Genomic DNA, 22837 nt, shown 5'->3' with positions numbered 1-22837 from the left:
ATGAACAGAAATGGAATGAATCACCACAAAATTCCATCACCCATTATATTTGACTTTCATGGATATTTACTTCACTAAGTACTTTGGAACTACCCTGTTTTTATAGTTAAGTCCAAACCCGCAAAAATTACAGTAAATCATGCTATTGAGTTTGGTGCATGCATAAACACAATCACACACACACGAGAGAGTATCTAACTAGTCTATAGAACTGCAGGGTGGGGTTGATAATGCAAGACAAATATTTTGGAAATGAATATCGACCCTATTTTTTCACTATGAACGCAAGATCTGCATTTGGTTTGAATTACAGTATTCTCAAACCATTCAAAAACATCTCTCAACACTTAAGTAAAGAAGGCAGTTCCTGTTCCTCTGCATTCCCAATCTGGTTCTAATTTAATCACACACAGCTCAAAGTGAGGTTTCCTTAGTGGGTACCAGTACTGCAAGAACAACTTTAACACATTTTGACTGCTCATGAATTTGACTGCCATTGACTTTTCTAAAATAAGTCTATATAACACACTGCTGTTGTTAGAATCGCAATATCACAAACAGATCGGAAGTTATATCCAGTTTATTCTATTGTATTGGTATATTCCAATTATAATCTCAAAATGGTTTGTACCCTAGATCACTCCTACAAATCCAAGCTTTATCAGTCTACTCGAGCCTACTTGGAGTACACAGTGAGAGTATGTGTAATTTAAAATGGCAAGAAGACCAAGATGAATTGATGCACATGATGTATCCTTAGAATAAAGGGTTCCAATAGGGTTCTTGGGCTGTCCCTATAGGAGAACCCTTTTGGGTTCCAGGTAGAACCCTCTGTGGAAAGGTGGGACCAAAATGGTTCTACATGTAACCAAAAAGGGTTCTTCAAAGGGTTCACCTGTGGGGACAGACAATTCTAGATAACACATACTCTTTGAAAAAAAGTGCTATCAGTGCAACAAGATCTGAAAGAAAATGATGAGATGGTGGGGAAGAAAATAATCATGACATCTCTGACGATTATTCATCTGATTCTGAGCCTCAGCCTGAACCTACACCTCCGAGGCCTAAGCTCAAAAAAGCCAGAACGATGCGCACTGAGCAGGTGTCTGTGCCACTATCAAATATAACGGTCAGACAGGAGGAAGGAACAAGCTGGTGACTACGGGCTGATAATCAGCACAAAATGTAATCACTGAGACAGCAGGTCCTACATCTCAAGCAAAAAAGCTATGCACTCACCAGCACAGGGAGCAAGGAGACTCTGCCTGGGAACTGTCTGTAGATGACAGCTATGGTATTCGATGTAGCATATAAATAATTGACTATTTTTGACTGCTTTCATATCGACACTTACAGTGCATTCGGAAAGTATTCAGACACCTTGATTTTTCCCACATTTTGTTACGTTACAGTCTTATTCTAAAATTGATTAAATGTTTTTTCCCCCTCATCAATCTACACACAATACCCCATAATGACAAAGCAAAAACAGGTTTTTATACATTTTTGCAAATGTATAATAAAAAATAAAATAAAACGATCACATTTAGATAACTATTCAGACACTTTACTCAGTTCTTTGTTGAAGCACCTTTACAATTACAGCCTTGAGTCTTCTTGCGTACGACGCTACAGGCTTTCCACACCTGTATTTGTGGAGATTCTCCCATTCTTCTCTGCAGACCCTCTCAAGCTCTGTTAGGTTGAATGGGGAGAGTCAGTGCACAGCTACTTTCAGGTCTCTCCAGAGATGTTCGATCGGGTACAAGTCTGGGCTCCGGCTGGGCCACTCAAGGACATTCAGAGACTTGTCCGAAGCCTCTCCACCTTTGTCTTGACTGTGTGCTTACGGTCGTTGTCCTGTTGGAAGGTGAAAATTTGCTCCAGTCTGAGGTCCTAAGCGATCTGGAGCAGGTTTTCATCAAAGATCTCTCTGTACTTAACTCCGTTCATCTTTACCTTGATCATGACTTGTCTTCCAGTCCCTGCCGCTGAAAAACATCCCACAGCCTGATGCTGCCACCACCATGCTTCACCGTAGGGATGGTGCCAGGTTTCCTCCAGACGTGACGCTTGGCATTCAGACCAAAGAGTTTAACCTTGGTTTCATCAGACCCAAGAATCTTGTTTCTCTGATGGCAAACTCCAAGCGGGCTGTCATGTGCCTTTTACTGAGGAGTGGCTTCCGTCTGACCACTATACCATAAAGGCCTAATTGATGGAGTGCTGCGGAGATGGTTGTCCTTCGGGAAGGTTCTCCAATCTCCACAGACTAACTCTGGAGCTCTGTCAGAGTGACCATCGGGGACTTGTGGAGGCCACTGTGTTTCTGGCCATTTTGAGCAAATGCTGATGCTCCAGATACTCAACTAGTCTAAAGAAGGCCAGTTTTATTTCTACTTTAATCAGAACAACAGTTTCAGCCGTGCTAACATAATTGTAAAAGGGTTTTCTAATGATCAGCCTTTTAAAATGATAAACTTGGATTAGCTAATACAACGTGCCATTGGAACACAGGAGTGATGGTTTCTGATAATGGGCCTCTGTACGCCTATGTAAATATTCCATGAAAAATCAGCTACAATAGTCATTTACAACATTAACAATGTCTACACTGTATTTCTGATCAATTTGATGTTATTTTAATGGACAAAAAATGTGCTCTTCTTTCAAAAACAAGGACATTTCTAATTGACCCCAAACTTTTGAACGGTATGTATATATATATATATATATATCATCTTTGTATCTCAAAATCATTGTAATGTGGTTAATAACCTTAAAAATCTAAATGAACATTATTGAAATCCAAAAGACAAAATTCATTCAGAGTGCCAAAAATCGATAAAGGTTGGATGTGACAGCAGAGATGAGGTGCGCACTGTTGACCACGCCCTCTGACTTTGAAAAGATCAGGCACACCCATCTTATTAGTGGTAGTGAGATAATGGTGCTTTCAAGACCACTGGGAAATCTGGAAAAAAACAATGTCAAATCATGACTTCAGGGAGAAATTATGTCAGACTAATTTGCAATTGAGTGTCACAGCCCCACATTAAAAGTATGTGATTGTTTGTTGAGAAGACAATCTCAATCTGCAATTGACTGCCATAGCCCCAAATAAAAAGTCAACATGGCTGTTAATTACATCATTATTTCCACATGGTTGGGGTCGCGAGAATTTTCAGATATCAAAATGGGGTCGTGGATGAAAAAAGTTTGGGAACGACTGGCCTACAGTAATATAAAGTAATGAAAATGCTATTGTGTTAATTTAAATATTTTCCCTCGTATTCTAATGTAAACCTTCACAAACACAAGCAAAAACATTTTATTGCGACAGCATATATGCAATGTATGAATTCCACTGTTAGAATGTCGCAGTCAGAATGACTGCACATTAGCTTGAATAGGGGGTCCCCCTTCTAGTGTGAAGAACAGCTAGTCATCTTGGGGTCCATACACACAACAAAAAATACATTACAGACGTAATACAGTTGAGTTGACATTACAAGACAGTCACACAATTGGTAGCAGTAGACATTAAATACATTTTTGGGACAAGAGGATGAGACAAGAGGAGTCAACAAACAATATACATGTTAAAATAACTTAACACACCATGATAGGAAAAAGTACAGAGCATCCAATACACATCATCTATCAAATTGCTCAAATGTATGCAGAGCATGAATTCCATACCACACGTTTCATACCAGAGCAACCATACATGTAATTATGATTAGGTTGCCTAATCTGACAATAGACCATATGGGATGAAGAACAACAGTACACGTGAATGAACTCTAAATGAAAATCTGAAATGTTTTATTCTTTTCACCTACACAATAAAGACCAGGACTGGCTAGATCAATGAGATAAGGAAATAAAGTGGATTTTAAGGTTATCTTATGACATGTTTCTGAAGGGGGAAAAAATGTTTGCCTGCCGCTAACGTGGAGCCCAAAGTGAATGCTAACTGATTTGGAGAGAAGATGGCGTGTGCGTGAGATGGAGCGCCTCTGTGGCAAAGTCGACAGATATCCCCTGTGTCACTCACTGTAAGACAACAACAGAGCTCCTATCTAGAGCCACTTGACTGCAGCTTCCACCCGAGAGACAGGCAGAAAAAGAGGGAGAGGGAGAGGAAAGCGAGAGAGAGAAGAGAAAGAGAGAAGGGGGAGAGAGAAGGGGAAGAAAGAGAGAGAGGACAGAGAGAGAGAAAGAGACAGTGAGTGCCAGTGATTTGAGGCCAGAGCAGCACAGCAATATGTCACATCCTAACCGCTGGCTCTAGAGACTAGAGAGGCTTGTGTCATCTCCATACTTGACAGATACTTTGCCGGCCCCTGGAGATGCAGTCTAAATATAACCAAGACTAGGGGAGAGATATGGTTTTTAAATTTGCATTCAACTTGATAGATCACACAAAATGGTGTATACACGTAGGCTACGTTGCAGGAAAGGTCATTCTATGAGATATGGTCATGTGCGACCTGTGGGACTCCATTCCTACAAGTGTGATACTTCATATGTGGAGCATTCAGAACGGAAAGAGAAATAGAGTGTGAAATAGCAGAAAGTGACTGGGTGAAAGACACATCCGAGGGGAGAACTAACTGGGGAGCAAGACTGACTGCAATGAGAAAGGAGACTAATTTTCCCCATTAGCTCTTTGACACATGAATGGTGCCAGGGTTATTCAACGTCCCAGTCAGTCATCAAAAAAACATTTGGAGGGCACCAGCTTGTCCCAAAAGGGAGGTTGCGAGATGATTCGATGTGAAAGGCTTCTTTAACTGTACTCCACTGTATTTCACTGATCATCTGGGTTGGAGGATATTGAACATAACAGATAATAATAAAATGTAGCACTGTTCGGATATCTCCATCCCCTCGGGTGTGACACTATGACCAGGAAGAAGGAATTAAGACAAGGTCAGAATCATTCTATAATCTTTAGGCTAGCCTATATACTGAAAGTATAGCCTAGCATAGAGAGCATATCGGCTACTGTCAGGGCTTTATCAGAGGCAAAAGCTAAATCACTTTTAATGAAAACTTACTTACGCCTATATACAGTTCTGTGACCGTACTCATTAATGACAACGTTGGATCATACTCATTAATTAATGACAAAGTTGGATCATACTCATTAATGACATTATCTTTATCTTCTCACTACCTAACCTACTTGTTTTGTTTAAAATGCTCCGAGGCAAACTGACTACCAAAGCGTGTTGTTTCGAATGCTCGGGCCGGGTTGCATGGCTTGTTTAACTCACTGCCATAATGCAACTAATGAAAGCTCCATCTCATCACCCCATGGACAAGCAGGCTAATTGTGGTGGCGTGCCCCGTCCGTCCCGATGGCATTCCCCTTCCGGAGTGTGCCCCATCCACCCCGATGGTTCAGCGAGACTGGAACACCACACACACACACACACACACACACACACACACACACACACATACACACACACACACACACACACACACACACACACACACACACACACACACACACGTCTCAACCCACTGGGCAAAGATGTCAATTCAACATTATTTCATTGAAATGAAACATGGATTCAACCAGTGTATGCCCAGTGGGAAGGCATGATAGCTTAGTTATGGCGTTGGGCTATCAACCGAAAGACTGATAGTTTGAATCCCGAGCAGACAAGTTGAAAAATCTGCCAATGTGCCCTTGAGCAAAGCACTTAACCCTAATTGCTCCAGGGTCCCCGTTGATAATGGCAAACCCTGGACGCAACCCCACTCTCTGAGGGTGTCTCAAGGGGAGTTGGGATATGCAAACAACACATTTCCAATTCACACATGCATATTAATACACAATGATACACGTGTGAAATTGGACAAATATAAGCACCCACCAATTTACTATGATCGACCCGACTATAAACACACAAACAAAATAGTGCGGGAGAACTTTGAGGATGACTGAGGACTCTATTCAATCCGTTTCGCTGAAATTCAGCGTTCCAGCGTGATTTCAATTTAAAGCCAAGGTTCACGCAACAGCGGAAACTGCATTGACTGCATATTAGGGATTATTATCTTCCCAAAAATCTATCAAAAGTTTCAACCCCCGGGAATAATAATAATAATAATTAATATTTCTCCTGAGAGTCCCGAGGAATACACAAAAAAATCAGAAGTGCCCATTTAAAGGTTTTAAAACTAAGATATGGTCACTATGCCAGGGTTCTTCTCCCCAATCAAGAGGGGAGCTGCGCCACCTTGTCGGCTTGGCTGTGCCATTTTATGTAAAGATTTCAGAGCAAATGAAACTGATATTGAATAATGATTGAGTAACTATCGCCAATGACGTTGTTGTGAACTGGAAAAACAGGACATTCATAAATTCAGAGCGTTATCATGTTCCTCAATTAATTCAGCGCATTTCAGCGATAGGCTATCTTGTCACGGAGCGAGCTCCGGATGCACATTGCACACCCCAAGTATAGAGTAGAGCGTTGTCGAATCATACAAACTGTGTAAATGCACTTTGTAAATGACTAAAGTTGCTAACCTCACTAGATAACCTCCTTCAACGAATGACAGAATATCTCCTATATTTAGCTAAATCTAGTTGATGATTACACAGATCGCAGATCAGCTCATGAATAACAGGGAGAGGAAGGAAATAGTGGAAATAGTTTAAATATCAAGGTATCTTAATGAGGACCAAAAATCCATATCTACTCTCATACTGTTTGTTGATCACACATTCCCTACCGAAGCTCTCACATGGGCAGCAAGTAGAAGACAGTGCAGAGGAGCGGGGGAAATGGTACAGCAGTATTTTGGCATGCAATGGCGAGATAATGCAACCTATGAATAAAGTTTTAATGCGAGACAGAAGTCAGGATTTTGGATTTCAGCAGGATTGGGACTGGATAGGGAAAAGAAAATACCCACTGGGCAAAAACTGGTCCAATCAACGTTGTTTCCACGTCATTTCAACCAAAAAATGTAATGTGATGATGTTGAATTAACATGGAAAACTGATTGGATTTGCAAAAAGTCATCAATGTCACGGAATTTGGTATTTTTTCACCAAACCTTTAAGCTAAATCCAATGACATGGTGACATTTCTTGTTGAATTCACGTTAGTTGACAACTCAACCAAATGTAAATCAAACTAGATGTTGAACTGATGTCTGTGCCCAGTGGTTGGGCTCTAGGACAGGAGAAGATAGGATTTTTTTTTCACGCCTCTCTGAATTGTTAACAGAATTCATGTCTGTGACAGAGATGCCTATGTATTGAATTGTGCATAGGCCCATCAACTTTGTGATTGTCTGAGGTCACAATAACCAGGTTTCCATCCAACCTTTTAATGCACGCGTTAAGAAAAAAATGTGTCTGTAAAACATTCCAAATGTCGACCAAACTAAATACGCTAGACAAGGTGGGATCTTTTTGTGTCTGTAAAATTATATATGCAAGAAATGGTGGTGGAAACGCTTTTATGCGCAAATATTGACATAATATTGATCATTTCGAAATATGGATCAACTTCGAATGGACGATGGACGAAATGTTGTGTGGTCCTCCCACTACTACTCTGGAAGATATGCAGTTTATTAGGCTACAGATAAAAATGTATTTATGATCAACGTCACGGAATTTGGTGAAAGTGCAAAGTTATGAGCTCGGTTACCCATGTTAGTCCCTACTGCATGTATTGGCTCAATAAGAAAATGACCTTTCCATTTCTACCGCGCAATCTAGAACGCTGCTACATTCGTATTGCTGAATCCCATATGAATATAAAACATAAAATCAGATAATGACAGCCTTATATATATATATATATATATATATATATAAATTACCTTTCCAAATCTATAATAGTATAGGCCTACGTTACCTAAACTGCAGTCTACACACAAGGAGTGCCCAGGGATTTTCAGTAAAAAGCTGTTATCACAAAAATTCATGCTACTTTTCTTCTCTCAACAACTTCTCACATGCCTTAGCTGATTAAATTAGGCTATCCAATGTGGACAAATCATTCAAATAGTCTAAGCCCATATTTCGATATGAGTTTGTAAATAAGAGTTTGTTCTTCATTGACTTGGCTAGTTAAATAAAGGTTCAATAACATAGGTTAACCAAAGAACCAACTCAAAACCAAAATTATACAAACAAAATGATCATGTTGTCAATATTGGCTGATGCAGCCATTATTTCCTCACATGACACACCAGACTGGCCTCAAATTAGTATTATATGTTACGTTTGGTATGGTTACATAAGACAGAAGGTTACTTAAGCCAAAAACAAAAGGAGGGAGGCTGTTCGGGGAGGATGTGTGGGCATTTTACCTGAACTTCTAGCAAACAATGATGTATATAAACCCTGGATTGCTGATGCTATGTATTGACCATTGAGATGCTTTGCCATATTGGTCGACCAGTGGAAATTAACGGAATTCTATAGTATTTCAATTAAATGTTTCAAGGACAAAATTACATGTATTTAAGTATTTTTTGTTGTAGCAGGGACAGCAACATTAGTCAACGCAAAAAATATACTTTAAGGAAAATGTTATGAATGTTGTCATTTTTCTATTAAGCTCACATAATATCATTTTAAAGTATGCATTAAGGTGTCCGTAATAGAATACACTTAGGAAAATCGAATGTAGACATTAATAAGTGCATTTCTATAGCTTCCAAAATATGTTTTACCATGGTGGGGGTGTGCCAAGATGGTGGCGCAGTAGCTTCAACACAGCACCCTTTATTAGTCATCTAGTGTATATACAGTGCATTCGGAAAGTATTCAGGCCCCTTGACTTTTTCAACATTTTGTTAAGTTACAGCCTTATTCTAAAATGTATTAAATAAAAAATGTCCCTCATCGATCTACACACAATACCCCATAATGACAAAGCGAAAACAGGTTTTTCGATTTTTTTGCAAATGTATAAAAAAAAAATGGAAATAGCTTATTTACATAAATATTCAGACCCTTTGCCATGAGACTCGAAATTGTTTCTACAACTTGATTGTAGTCCACTGGTGGTAAATTCAATTGTTTGGACATGATTTGGAAAGGCACACACCTGTCTATTTAAGGTCCCACAGTTGACAGTGCATGTCAGAGCAAAAACCAAGCCTTGAGGTCGAACAAATTGACCATAGAGCTCTGAGACAGGATTGTGTCGAGGCATAGATCTGGGGAAGGGTACCAAAAAATGTATGCAGCATTGAAGGTCCTCAAGAACACAGTGGCCTCCATCATTCTTAAATGGAAGAAGTTCGGAACCACCAAGACTCTTCCTAGAGCTGGCCATCGGAGGAGAAGGACCTTGGTCAAGGAGGTGACGAAGAACCCGATGTCCACTCTAACAGAGCTCCAAAGTTCCTCTGTGGAGAAGGGAGAACCTTCCAGAAGGACAACCATCTCTGCAGCACTCCACCAATCAGGCCTTTATGGGAGAGCAGCCAGACGATCCAAAGCACACAGCCAAGGCAATGCAGAACTGGCTTCGGGACAAGTCTCTGAATGTGGCCCAGCCAGAGCCCGGACTTGAACCCGATCGAAGATCTCTGGAGAAACCTGAAAATAGCTGTGCAAGACGCTACACATCCAGCCTGAGAGAGCTTGAGAGGATCTGCACAGAAGAATGGGAGAAACTCCCCAAATACAGGCATGCCAAGCTTGTAGCGTCATACCCAAGAGGACTTGAGGCTGTAATCGCAGCCAAAGGTGTTTCAACAAAATACTGAGTAAAGCATCTGAATACTTATGTAAATGTGATATTTCAGTTTTAAAAATATATAAATGTCAAAAGATTTCTAAAAATTGTTTTTGCTTTGTCATTATGGGGAAATTTGTCTAAATTGATGCTATGTTTATATAGCCTAATATCTGGAATGTTTACTGAACATAAATATAAATGCAACATCTAAAGTGTTTGTCCCAGCTGAAATAAAATACCCCAGAAATGTTCCATATGCACAAAAAGCTTATTTCTCTCTATTAAAAAAAAAAGCACAAATGTTTACATCTCTTATAATAAGAATTTCTCATTTGCCAAAATGTGGCATAACAAGAACCTGATTAAACAGCATGATCATTACACTGGTTCACCTTGTGCTGGGGACAATAAAAGGTCACTCTAAAATGTGCATTTTTGTCACACAACACAATGCCACAGATGTCTCAAGTTTTAAGGGAGCATGCAATTGGCATGGTGACTGCAGAAATGTCCACCAAAGCTGTTGCCAGATAACTGAATGATAATTTCTCTACCATAAGCCACCTCCAACATCGTTTTAGATAAATTTGCAGTACGTCCAACCAGCCTCACAACTGCAGACCAGGACCAGGTATAACCACGCCAGCCCAGTTCCTCCACATCCGGCTTCTTCACCTGCGGGATCATCTGAGACCAGCCCCCTGGACAGCTGATGAAACTGAGGAGTATTTCTGTCTGTAATAAAGCCCTTTAGTGGGGAAAAACTCATTCTGAATGGCTGTGCCTGGCTCCCCATTGGGTGGGCTTGGCTCACAAGTGGGTGGGCCTATACCCTACCAGGCCCACACATGGCTGCGCCCCTGCCCAGTCATGTAAAATCCATAGATTTGGGCCTAATTTATTTATTTCAATTGACTGATTTCCTTATATGAACTGTAACTGTGTAAAATCGTTGAAATTGTTGCATGTTGCATTTATATTTTTGTCCAGTATAATTACAGTCTATTGGATCCCGCAATAGACTGTCGAATGGAAATAAGTTGTGATATTACTCCGAAGTTGTGTTTCATCATCAACATGAATACCATTTGGAAACAGGAGCTTTGAAAATGCCTAAAAACACAATAGACTATACATTTTAAAACATGTTAAAGTGTGTTCAAAATATCTGTTGGACACTCAAACCAATGGCAATTTGAACATACATTGGCCCATCCGGGCAAATATGCAAATGTGTGATCGATTTCGTAATGATAGTATTGGCTACATTATTTATCATGATGTTGACTGAGCTTCAGAAAACACAATAGCTAAGTTTGAAGATATGCTTGGGATGAATGGCAAGGTTCTTGCAATGGAGAGATTTGAACACATCTTAAAACTGCGAGGGCTTTGTAGAAAATGATTTCGATTACAATATCATCTACAATGCTATAGTATAGCATAGGCTACTATGCTACTTCACATGTAGATGATATTGTAATCGAAATCATTTTCTACAAAGCCCTCGCAGTTTTTTAAGATGTGTTCAAATCTCTCCATTGCAAGAACCTTGCCCTTCATCCCAAGCATATCTTAAAACTTAGCTATTGTGTTTTCTGAAGCTCAGTCAACATCATGATAGATAATGTAGCCAAGACTTCACATGTACACTAACATGGATTGCGCTATACTTCAGCAAGTCGTATTTAATGAATATAAAAGCGCGTGGCTCATGTACTGAACTTACCCAGAAACAATGTGTGAAATAAGCCAGACATCACGACTCTCATCTGGAACGAAAATTCCACAGACTCTCAGCTGGAACAAAAATTCCACACACACGAGCAGAAAACGACGTCTTCTTGCTCCCCTAAATGAGTTTAAATCATATACCTGTGCCCTCAAATATATATATATATTTTTTAAATCGGAATAGAGCAATTGAAGTTAGTGGGGCAATCTATCTATATAGGTTGGCTACACAGGTTGTCACACACGTTCTCCCAATGTCCTTGTGCTCATTCACAAATATAGCAGCACCTTTTCATTATTTCTCACAGAACACCCGGTAAATGAATTAGAGTTCCACTACACCTAACCGAGAATACAGGACTGCGTTCTTGCAGGATCCGTAATTATGCCCCCTCACTCTCTCTTCATTCGACAGGATACAAAGCGGGTGCAATAGGTATGCGCACAGCCGGCTGAAAACCGGGGACCTCTACAGTTGCGAGTGCACACATGCCCTTGCGGTGCCAGCGCGAGCGGTTTCACACCAACACATATTCCTACCAGACAAGCTGCATGATGATTGGCCACTCCTTATCACATTCGCAGGTACAGTACTACAGCCGCAGCAGCGTGAGGAAAGAGCACTGGAGTTGGAGTGACTGTGACTGCAGTGGAGTTATCTCAAACGAAGCTCTCACAAAAGTAGAGATTTGCACAGCATATTATATAACATTATGAAAGTGACAAATACCAGGTTATATTCACATGTATGTTTAGGCTCACTTTAAAAAGAGATGTCAATGTTAATGTCAATGTGACTTCCCTGCAGGGCCGGCGTTATCTGATTATGTCTTGACAAAAGGAGTAAGGCATGTCATACTTTTTTTCAGGCCAGACCGAATCAGATACATGTGCAAAATATAGTTAGGCTGATAGGCGCTGTTTCGCTCCCTAGTTTCAACAGAGAGGAAAGGGCGAAGCGAGGAGTCTTATTTACATCATTCTTAGCTTAGCTAAGTGGTATAGTCATTGTGCGTTCTTAATGGACATTGATAATGAGGTCGTAAGATATCTAGCTTGTAATTTGTTATGCTAACAAGCTAGCAAGAAGTTGCATAGCAACATAATCAACTTTTGGTATACAGGTGAAGCGCTAGTACATTCAACTGAAAGGATACCGTTTGTTTACTGTATACTAAAATGAACTAATAGTATGTACAGTATGTTAGTATAGGTATTCAAACACAACTCTTTTCACTCGCATTCCCACCTTTGGGACAACAACTCACATTGTTAGGGCGGAGACATGAGTGTCTCGTCATTATGCATATGATTGGATCACGGTGTATCAATGTGTGCATATGGTTAGAACATTGGGCCAGTAACCGAAAGGTTGCTGGATCGAATCCCAGAGCTGACAAGGTACTTAACCCCGTGTTCCCAGGTAGGCCGTCATTGTAAATAAGAATTTGTTCTTAACTGACTTGCCTAGTTAAATAAAGATTCAAGTTTGTTTTTTAAAATTATAAACAGATCTCTGATTTCAGACACATGAATTAAGCTCAAACGCTTGAACGAGTGTGTACAGGCTGGAATTAGAATGCAAGGTAATTAATGAGAGAAAACTATTGTAGCATCAAAGTCTATTTTGTCACGTCGATGCAAACCAATGCTGGTAAAATGAGCGGATAAATTGTCAGAAAATAGACTGTTTGTGCATTGTTCGGTCTGGAATGTTGACATTCATAGTTAAAGTGTTTATTTAACGTTGATAAATTTAGCTGCCAGTGCCAACATATTTGAAAATAATAACTTTATGCCTACCTTTGTTGATTTTGAGCACAGGCATATAGCCTAGGCAGGCTACAGTTGGGAAACTTGTGGAACTTTGTTCAAGAGAGGATACTGTTATGTAGAAATAACGAGACTAGCTAAATTCTTTATAAACTGCTAGGGATTTACTAGCTACAACTCTCCTCATGTTCACAAGCTTACATAACTGGAGGCAGGTACGGTGGCTCCCGTAGGTGAGTCAAAAGGAACAATCATTCACAGGGCTACATAGCAAACATAACAAATACAATTGTTCATTATGGATTCCCATGACAATTAAGTTGGCATATGCGAATTCAAGCACTCTACTCTCACATGCAAATTTTGACCTGCCGTATGTTGGCGGGTGCACAGTGCTCTGTTCGGAAGCTGGCTTCCCATAAAGTATGTTTTGCCAAAATTATATATTTTCTGCTCGAAACGTTGGTGATTTACCCAATAAATTACTGGGAGGTTATACATAGAGTGTGCGGCTCTCTTTATTATTGTTATAGCTTATAGTTTATTCGCCGTTAGTCAGCACCTCTACATTAAATAATTGTCTCTGGGTGTGCACCAGCTCATGTTATTTAATGCATGTATTAAGGTAATTTACCGTTCTCATTCGCAGAGTGGAAACGTTGTTTGCAGAGTTCACAACCTGCAACACATGTGAGAAACAAGTTTTGGTTTATTTCATAACTATAATTTAGGAGATTTGTCAATTTCTTCATTGTCTTTTGTTTGGAGTGCTCCATGTGAGCAATGAGCATGTGTGTGGTTTCTCTGTCCTGATAATGTTGAGGGAGCGCATGCGCCTGAGCATGCAAACCTGCTGAGTTGATACAATGCTGCACTTCACTACATACAGTGGTTCCTCCTTTAAAAGTTGCAAGCTTACACCGCAGGACTTAGAGGTACCCGTCTTCACAGCTTCATTGCTCCAGACCACCGCAAGGGGGAGTTAGAGCACTCATTATGCATTTGGGTCTCAAGGTTTTTATATGACCAATCATATTGAGTGGTTCCAATGATGAATTTGACGTGAGCCATCCGTCGCTGGTGACTTTCTTCAGCAAAGAAGGCTGGCAAAACATTACGGTGGAAGCAAATGTAAGTAATTATAATGTCATAACGAGTCAAGCAAAAAATTTACAATTGAGAGGAATATGTTAGTTAATGTAGAGACAAATGATTGTGCATATTTTTTTGTCATAAAGGTCATTTACGAAAATCGCTATTTAGCAAGTTAGCTGACTAGCTAACATTAGCCAGCTAACGTACGCTAATCTCATTCCGTACAAATGTGCGCAACCGCGATATTCAAATGAGGCTGCAAAGAAAACTAATGGGACTGTAGTGACTGTGTTGACATCAAAATCTGGGGTGTGAACTACATTTCTATTCAAGCTTTGATTGACATGGTAATGGCTCTATAGTATCGGAGAAAAGTTGAAAAACTGACCCCTCCGACAATGTATGTTACATTGTGAAGTGTCATGGTGTACAGGACGCATAAAGCAACTAATTCTGTCTTACAGCCTCTCTCCACCAGGTGTAGCACTTCTCTCACCGTTTAAAAACAAGAAAGGGACAAGGTAAGGGGGGATACCTAGTAATTGTTTTGTGTCGTTACTGCAAGCTATCATGACTCTCAAAAGCCGTTGTTTACTTCTGAACATCACTTTAGCACCGCCCTAAAAACCTGATTCAAAATTGACACAAACCTTCAAATAGATATGTAATAACACATTATATAAACTCTTTATAGTGTTTTATGTACATTTTGGAGGCGATAAGTTGGACAGATATTTCCCCACACAACGTCTCTCCTTCTCACTATCACGCAATAGGTTTCGCTTCCCCACCGGCCATTTTTTAAAAGACGTGACGGCGCTCATTGCCTTCTTGAATCATGCAGAGATGGGCATCATGAAGGTCTCGTCATTGATTTTGTTGTAAAGGGGAGAAATTGTGCTTTACAATGGTATTGATATTACAGTTGATCTGGAAGTATTACGTTTTTGGGGTGCTAAAATAAGTTCAATTGTACGGACCAGCGCGATGTACAAAAGTGAGTTAGTTCACGTTAGCTAGCTAGTTTTATGACATTAGTATGAAATTGTAATTCGTGTTGTTTAATGTTTTAGGGACTCGTGAGAAAACCAGCAAACCAGGCTGTCGTCTTGTGAAACAGTGAATGTAAAGAATCTAGCTAGTTAAAGCATTTACTGCAAATTTAATGTACAATTGTGTAAGCTTGCCTTGCTTATACTTTCCATGCAGTGCAGCTGAAGTAACATAGCTAGCTAACTATTTATTTGCTTATTGTGTAGTGGAGGAAAAAAAATATGCCTATGGATGTGTAGCTTACTACAGTATGTAGCCAATCTGTGTATGGACCCTAAAACGGTTGGTATGAATATTTGTTCAGAACCTATGAACCTCAGCTATCATAGTTGTTGTATCGACTTCAAGTCTGAATGGCATTAATGAAGCCTATGGATTGAGTAGAGTATAATAACTTTATTGTGCCAAGGATGCAAGTCCTATATAGTAGTTATTACCATGCATGAGATCCCCACATTGTAGCCTGTACATTGAACATATTCACTGATCATGTACTCTCCTTGGCAAATAAAGGTGTGGTTCAGCGATGAATCTCTGTGAGACATTCTTTTTCAGTCATATCCAATGCCAGATGTATCGAACTCCATTCTTTGAATGATGCTGTGTCTGCATGTATGTATTACAATTATACACTTCAACAGTGTTTACCACTCCTGCTCCTGGGACATCAATGATTACACATTGTAACTATGCAATAGACTAGAAACATTATTTAAGTAAAGGCTGATTTGTAATTCACATATACAGAAGAAAACAGTACACTACACTTCCTATGCATATCTAACTCCCTTCATCTACATTCATCTGACACAGGATAAGTGTAGTATTTCAATGAGATACTTAATTTCAACCAGTGGAGAATGTGAAACGCTTTATTGAAAGTTTATTATCCAACTGTTATAAATACATAATACATGCATTATAAATATTATAATTGTAATATTATATAAATACAAGTTCAATCTGTACTTCAATGCACATATGGTGTGCATTGTAAAAAAGAAAGAGGAAGAAAGAGGAGGTGGGGAGAGGCGCAGAAGACAGAAAAGGAAAGAGGTAAAACAGAGGAGCAGGGAATACAGCCTATGATTAATGAATTGCAGTGCTACCCTAATATTTTCTCAGTTCGTCACAATTACAAAGTGTCTCTATCGATGTCTCCTAACCAGCCGAGGGGTCCCAGTCAGCTCGAAGGTTATCTTAAGAGTGGGTGAGGCGGCGATGACGGGACTGGGTTCTTCTCTCACATCAAAAACATACCTGCAGATGAGAGACAGATCGATAGAGAGAGAGCATGATTAAGCTTCGTTTTTTTTTATTCTAACACGGTCGGTCATCATAATCATCAGGACGTGAAATGCAAAACTGACCTTGGATCATTAACTCTGGGATTACTACATCTCTATCTGTATTTCAATGTAAAGCATATCTTTAATAATACTTCCTGTTGACCTGACCATTTAAAATGGCAGCAGTTTTACAGGCACCTAAACAATTTGTCACGTTCTGAACTTTATTTCCTTTGTTTTGTATTTATTTAGTATGGTCAGGGCGTGAGTTGGGTGGGCAGTCTATGTTTGTTTTTCTATGTTTTGGGGCATTTCTTTGTTTCGGCCTAGTATGGTTCTCAATCAGAGGCAGGTGTCATTAGTTGTCTCTGATTGAGAATCATACTTAGGTAGCCTGGGTTGCACTGTTTGTTTGTGGGTGATTGTCTATGTTGATGGCTTGTTTCAGCACAGGTCTCATTTTGTAGCTTCACGGTCGAATTTGGTTTATTGTTTTTGTTACTCGTTTGTATAGTGTTCAGTCTTTCTTTATTAAAGATTTACCATGGACACTTACCACGCCGCATATTGGTCCTCTGATCCTTTTCGCCTCTCCTCTTCAGAAGAAGAGGAGGACGACCGTGACACAATTGTGCTATTATGTTTGTTTTTTTCGCGTTATTTGTAACTTAATTTGTACATAATGTTTCTGTTTAATGAATGCAGGGAAACATAAATCAGTTTTACCTAATCTCTATCAACACGTTAAATGCGCAACCAGAGGGGGAAAAAATTCTACATCACCTGTATTCCACACACAGAGACGCGTACAAAGCTCTCCCTCGCCCTCCATTTGGTAAATCTGACCACAATTCCACCCTCCTGATTCCTGCTTACAGGCAAAAATTAAAGCAGGAAGCGCCAGTGACTCAGTCTATAAAAAAGTGGTCAGATAAAGCAGATTCTAAACTACAGGACTGTTTTGCTACACAGACTGGAACATGTTCCGGGATTCTTCCGATTACATTGAGGAATACATCACATCAGTCACTGGCTTTATCAATAAGTGCATTAAGGACGTCGTCCCCACAGTGACTGTACGTACATACCCCAACCAGAAGCCATGGATTACAGGCAACATTCACACTGAGATAAAAGATAGACCTGCCACTGTCAAGGTGTGGGACTCTAACCCGGAAGCTTATAAGAAATACTGCTATGCCCTCCGACGAACAATCAAACAGGCAAAGCGCCAATACCGGACTAAGATTGAATTGTACTACAACGGCTCCAATGCTCGTCTTATGTGGCAGGGCTTGCAAACTATTACAGACTACAAAGGGAAAAACAACCGCAGGCTGCCCAGTGACACGAGCCTACCAGCTGAGCTCGCTTCGAGGCAAGCAACACTGAGGCTTGCATGAGAACATCAGCTGTTCCGGACGACTGTTTGATCACGCTCTCCGTAGCCGACGTGAGTAAGACCCTAAAAACAGGTTAACATTCACAAGGCCGCGGGGCCAGACGGATTACCAGGACGTGTGCTCCGGGCATGTGCTGACCAGCTGGCAGGTGTCTTCACCAACATTTTCAACATGTCCCTGATTCAGTCTGTAATACCAACATGTTTCAAGCAGACCACCATAGTTCCTGTGCCCAAGAACATCAAGGCAACCTGCCTAAATGACTACAGACCCGTAGCACTCATGTCCGTAGCCATGAAGTGCTTTGAAAGTCTGGAATGGTTCACATCAACACCATTATCCCAGAAACCCTAGACCCACTCCAATTTGCATACCGCCCCAATAGATCCACAGATAATGCAATCTCTATTGCACTCCACACTGCCATTTCCTACTTGGACAAAAGTAACACCTATGTGAGAATGCTATTCATTGACGACAGCTCAGCGTTCCACCCCATAGTGCGCATCACTAAGCTAAGGATCCTGGGACTAAACACCTCCCTCTGCAACTGGATCCTGGACTTTCCGACCGGCCACCCCCAGGTAGCAAAACATTTGCCACTCTGATCCTCAACACTGGAGCCCATCAGGGGTGCGTACTCAGCCCCCTCCTGTACTCCCTGTTCACCCACGACCGCGTGGCCAGGTACGACTCCAACACAATCATTACATTTGCAGACGACAGAACAGTGGTAGGCCTGATCACCGACAACGACGAGGCAGCTTATAGGGAGGAGGTCAGAGACCTGGTTGGGTGGTGCCAGAATAACAACCTATCCCTCAACGTAACCAATACTAAGGAGATGATTGTGGACGACAGGAAAAGGAGGACCGAGCACGCCCCCATTCTCATCGACAGGGCTGTAGTGGAGCAGGTTGAGAGCTTCAAGTTCCTTGGTGTCCACATCACCAACAAACTAGAATGGTCCACACCAACACACCAAGACAGCCGTGAAGAGGGCCCTCAGGAAACTAGAAAGATTTGGCATGGGTCCTCAGATTCTCAAAAGATTCTACAGCTGCAACATCGAGAGCACTGGTTGCATCACTGCCTGGTACGGCAACTGCTCGGCCTCCGACCGCAAGGCACTACAGAGGGTAGTGTGTATGGCCCAGTACATCACTGGGGCTAAACTGCCCACCATCCAGGACCTCTACACCAGGCGGTGTCAGAGGAAGGCCCTAAAAATGTTCAAAGATCCCAGCCACCCCAGTCATAGAGTGTTCTCTCTACTTCTGCATTGCAAGCGGTACCGGAGCACCAAGTCTAGGCCCAAAAGGCTTCTCAACAGTTTTTACCCCCAAGCCGTACGACTCATGAACAGGTCATCAAATGGCTACCCAGTGTCCCCCCAACCCCTCTTTTACGCTGCTGCTACTCTCTGTTTATCATATATGCATAGTCACTTTAACTATACATTCATGTACATATGTACATACTACCTCAATTAGCCCGACAAACTGGTGCCACCGCACATTGGCTACACAGACTATCTGCATTGTGTCCCGCCACCAGCCACCCACCACCCGCCAACTCCTCCTTTATACTACTGCTACTCTCTGTTTATCATATGTGCATAGTCACTTTAACCATACCTACATGTACATACTACCTCAATTAGCCCAACTAACTGGTGCCTCGTTACTCTTATAGCCTCACTACTGTTATTTTTCACTGTTGTTTTTTATTTTTTTTATACTTATCTATTGTTTACCTAACACCTATTTTTTACTTAAAAATTGCACTGTTGCTTAGGGCCTGTAAGTAAGCATTTCACTGTAAGGTACCTGTTGTATTCGGCGCACGTGACAAATAAACTTTTGATTTGATTTGACCAAGTGACCTCTCAACTATGATCATGCTGGGCCCTCTGTGTCAGCCAGCTCAGATGCGGGAGTGGTTCACCAACACAGCTGATATAACCTACAGGATTTAGGGAGAAGGGGGAGAGGGATGAAGTGAAGGAGAGAGACTTTTATTGAGAAAATAGGGCAGTTAAAGAGACTGTGTTCAACAGGAATCTGTGTGCGTGTAGTCTCACCTGGTTTCCACACTAAGTCTACCGAGTACTTTATGCTGAAAAACAGACAATCAATAGAAGATAATGTCATTGTTCGGCTTTTACATTACCAGATCACAAATCCTAAGACAACAGCTGGTGTCAGGTTCGCCTCTGTACTTAAAGGCCGATTATTCCAACTCTCTGTGAAATGCTGCAGATCTGCCCGCAGACAAGGTAGTAAGACATATCCCACACAGAAGAGGTGGATAGAATTCGACAGGTCAAGGTAGCCTTCTTCCTCCAAACTGTGTAGCAAGTTGTAGTACTGACATGTCACAGCACTCCAAACATCTCTCCATAATCATTCCACTCTAACAGAGAGAAAGAAAATGTTTTGTGGGGGGGGGGGGGGGGGGGGAGAGAGAAGCCTAATCTCTGTGGTCCTATGGTCTTCCTCCATTAATAGTGAACACTGAGGTGGGTCCGAGGTTATAGATATTCAAGTTGTGTGTGCCTCTGTGAGTGGGTAATTACTGACTGTATGTGGCGCAGACACCTATCTGAGTGTACCTGAAACAGTTAAATATAGAGGGCTATGTGTCTCACCACTTGGTTACTGCAAGGCTAACCCCCAGGGAAATCATGTATTGGCAGCAACAGGGGCTTGATAGTCTAGTGAAAATGGCTCTTTGTTTATGTGGTGTAAATCTCAAAATTAGCAGCTGACATCTTCTTCAGGATCGGTGTCCCATCCAGGGGACGGTTGGGCTAACATAGGCTAATGCGATTAGCATGAGGTTGAAAGTAACAAGAACATTTCCCAGGACATAGACATATCTGACATTGGCAGAAAGCTTAAATTCTTGTTAATCAAACTGCACTGTCCAATTTACAGTAGCTATTACATTGAAAAAATACCATGCTATTGTTTGAGGAGAGTACACATTTTTGAACATGAAAAGTTATTAATAAACAAATTAGACACATTTTTAACAGAAATGCAATGACTCATTGGATCAGTCTAAAACGTTGCACATGCACTGCTGTCATCTAGTGGCCAACATCCAAATTGCAGCTGGGCTGGAATAATAATTATGGCCTTTCTCTTGCATTTCAAAGACAATGGTACAAAAAAATACAAAATAATGTTTTTATTTTTCTTTGTGTTATCTTTTACCTGATCTATTGTGTGTTATATTCTCTGACATTCCTTTCACATTTCCACAAACATCAAAGTGTTTCCTTTCAAATGGTACCAATAATATGCATATCCTTGCTTCAGGGCCTGAGTTGCAGGCAGTCAGATTTGGGTATGTCATTTTAGGTGTAAATGTATGTTTTCTTACTGAATGCATGTGAGACAGGTTCCATATACAACAAGACAGGCATAGAGGAAGAGAGAAAAAGAACACAGGACAGTTTAATTACCTCTAGGGTTGCTGTGTTGGTGCATGAGGCACGGAATTCGCCCGACGGAGCGTGTCGAGGATTTGATGGCACCTGGGTCAGCTCTCCATACTCGTCCTGAGGTGCGTGCTTGTTGGCTGGTGAAGATTGTGCCAGCCTCACGCACCAGGCCTCCTGTGCACCTCCCTAGCCTTGCACGTCCTGTGCCAGCTCAGCGCTACAGTGCGCCTAGCAGTGCTAACCGTGGCGGGCGTGGTACTGGTCAGGCACCGTGTTATGCGGTGGAACGCACGGTGTCCCCAGTACGCGTGCTTAGCCCGGTACGCTACATCTCAGCTCCTCACATCTGCCGGGCTAGGGTGAAGATCCAGCCAGGGCGGTTGGTGCCAGCCCTGTTCTCAAGATCTCCAGTATGCCTTCACGGTCCGGTCCATCCAGTGCCACCTCCACACACCAGCCCTCCGGTGGCTGCTCCCCGCACCAGACATCCTGTGCGTGGCCTCGGCCCAGTACCACCAATGCCAGCACCACGCACCAGGCCTACAGTGCGCTTCGCCTGTCCAGCGCTGCCAGAGCCTTCCTCCTCTCCAGCGCTGCCGGAGTCTCCCGCCTGTCCAGCGCTGCCGGAGTCTCTCGCCTGTCCAGCGCTGCCGGAGTCTCCCGCCTGTCCAGCGCTGCCGGAGTCTCCCGCCTGTCCAGCGCTGCCGGAGTCTCCCGCCTGTTCAGCGCTGCCAGAGTCTCCCACCTGTTCAGCGCTGCCAGAGTCTCCCACCTGTCCAGCGCTGCCAGAGCTGCCAGTCTGCAAGGAGCCGCCAGAGCTGCCAGTCTGCAAGGAGCCGCCAGACTTGCCAGTCTGCAAGGAGCCGCCAGAGCTGCCAGTCTGCAAGGAGCTGCCAGTCTGCAAGGAGCCGCTAGAGCCGCCAGTCTGCATGGAGCCGCCAGAGCCACCAGTCTGCATGGAGCAGCCAGAGCCGCCAGTCTGCATGCAGCAGCCAGAGCCGCCAGTCAGCATGGAGCAGCCAGAGCCGCCAGTCAGCATGGAGCAGCCAGAGCCACCAATCAGCATGGAGCAGCCAGAGCCGCCAGTCAGCATGGAGCAGCCAGAGCCGCCAGTCAGCATGGAGCAGCCAGAGCCGCCAGTCAGCATGGAGCAGCCAGAGCCGGCAGTTAGCATGGAGCAGCCAGAGCTGCCAGTCAGCCAGGATCCGCCAGTCTGCCAGGATCCGCCAGTCTGCCAGGATCCACCAGAGCCGCCAGTCTGCCAGGATCCCCCAGAGCCGCCAGTCAGCCAGGATCTGCCAT

At 42.2% G+C, this 22837-nt stretch overlaps 1 protein-coding gene across 1 annotated transcript in view; it reads right to left on the bottom strand.

Annotated features, from left to right (window-relative positions):
* LOC110537709 (CXADR-like membrane protein) overlaps positions 1-12066 on the bottom strand; it is a 124002-nt gene extending 111936 nt beyond the window's left edge. Inside the window, exon 1 of the mRNA XM_021623977.3 lies at positions 11467-12066. Within this exon, the coding sequence (XP_021479652.1) occupies positions 11467-11509 (43 nt within the window). The 5' untranslated portion in view covers positions 11510-12066. The remainder of the gene's footprint in view (positions 1-11466) is intronic.
* Between the last annotated feature and the right edge of the window lie 10771 nt (positions 12067-22837).

This window comes from Oncorhynchus mykiss, chromosome 12 (genome assembly GCF_057628025.1).
Source record: "Oncorhynchus mykiss isolate SJ-2025 chromosome 12, ASM5762802v1, whole genome shotgun sequence".
Lineage (NCBI taxonomy): Eukaryota > Metazoa > Chordata > Actinopteri > Salmoniformes > Salmonidae > Oncorhynchus > Oncorhynchus mykiss.
This window is presented reverse-complemented; position numbering and strand designations above follow the sequence as displayed.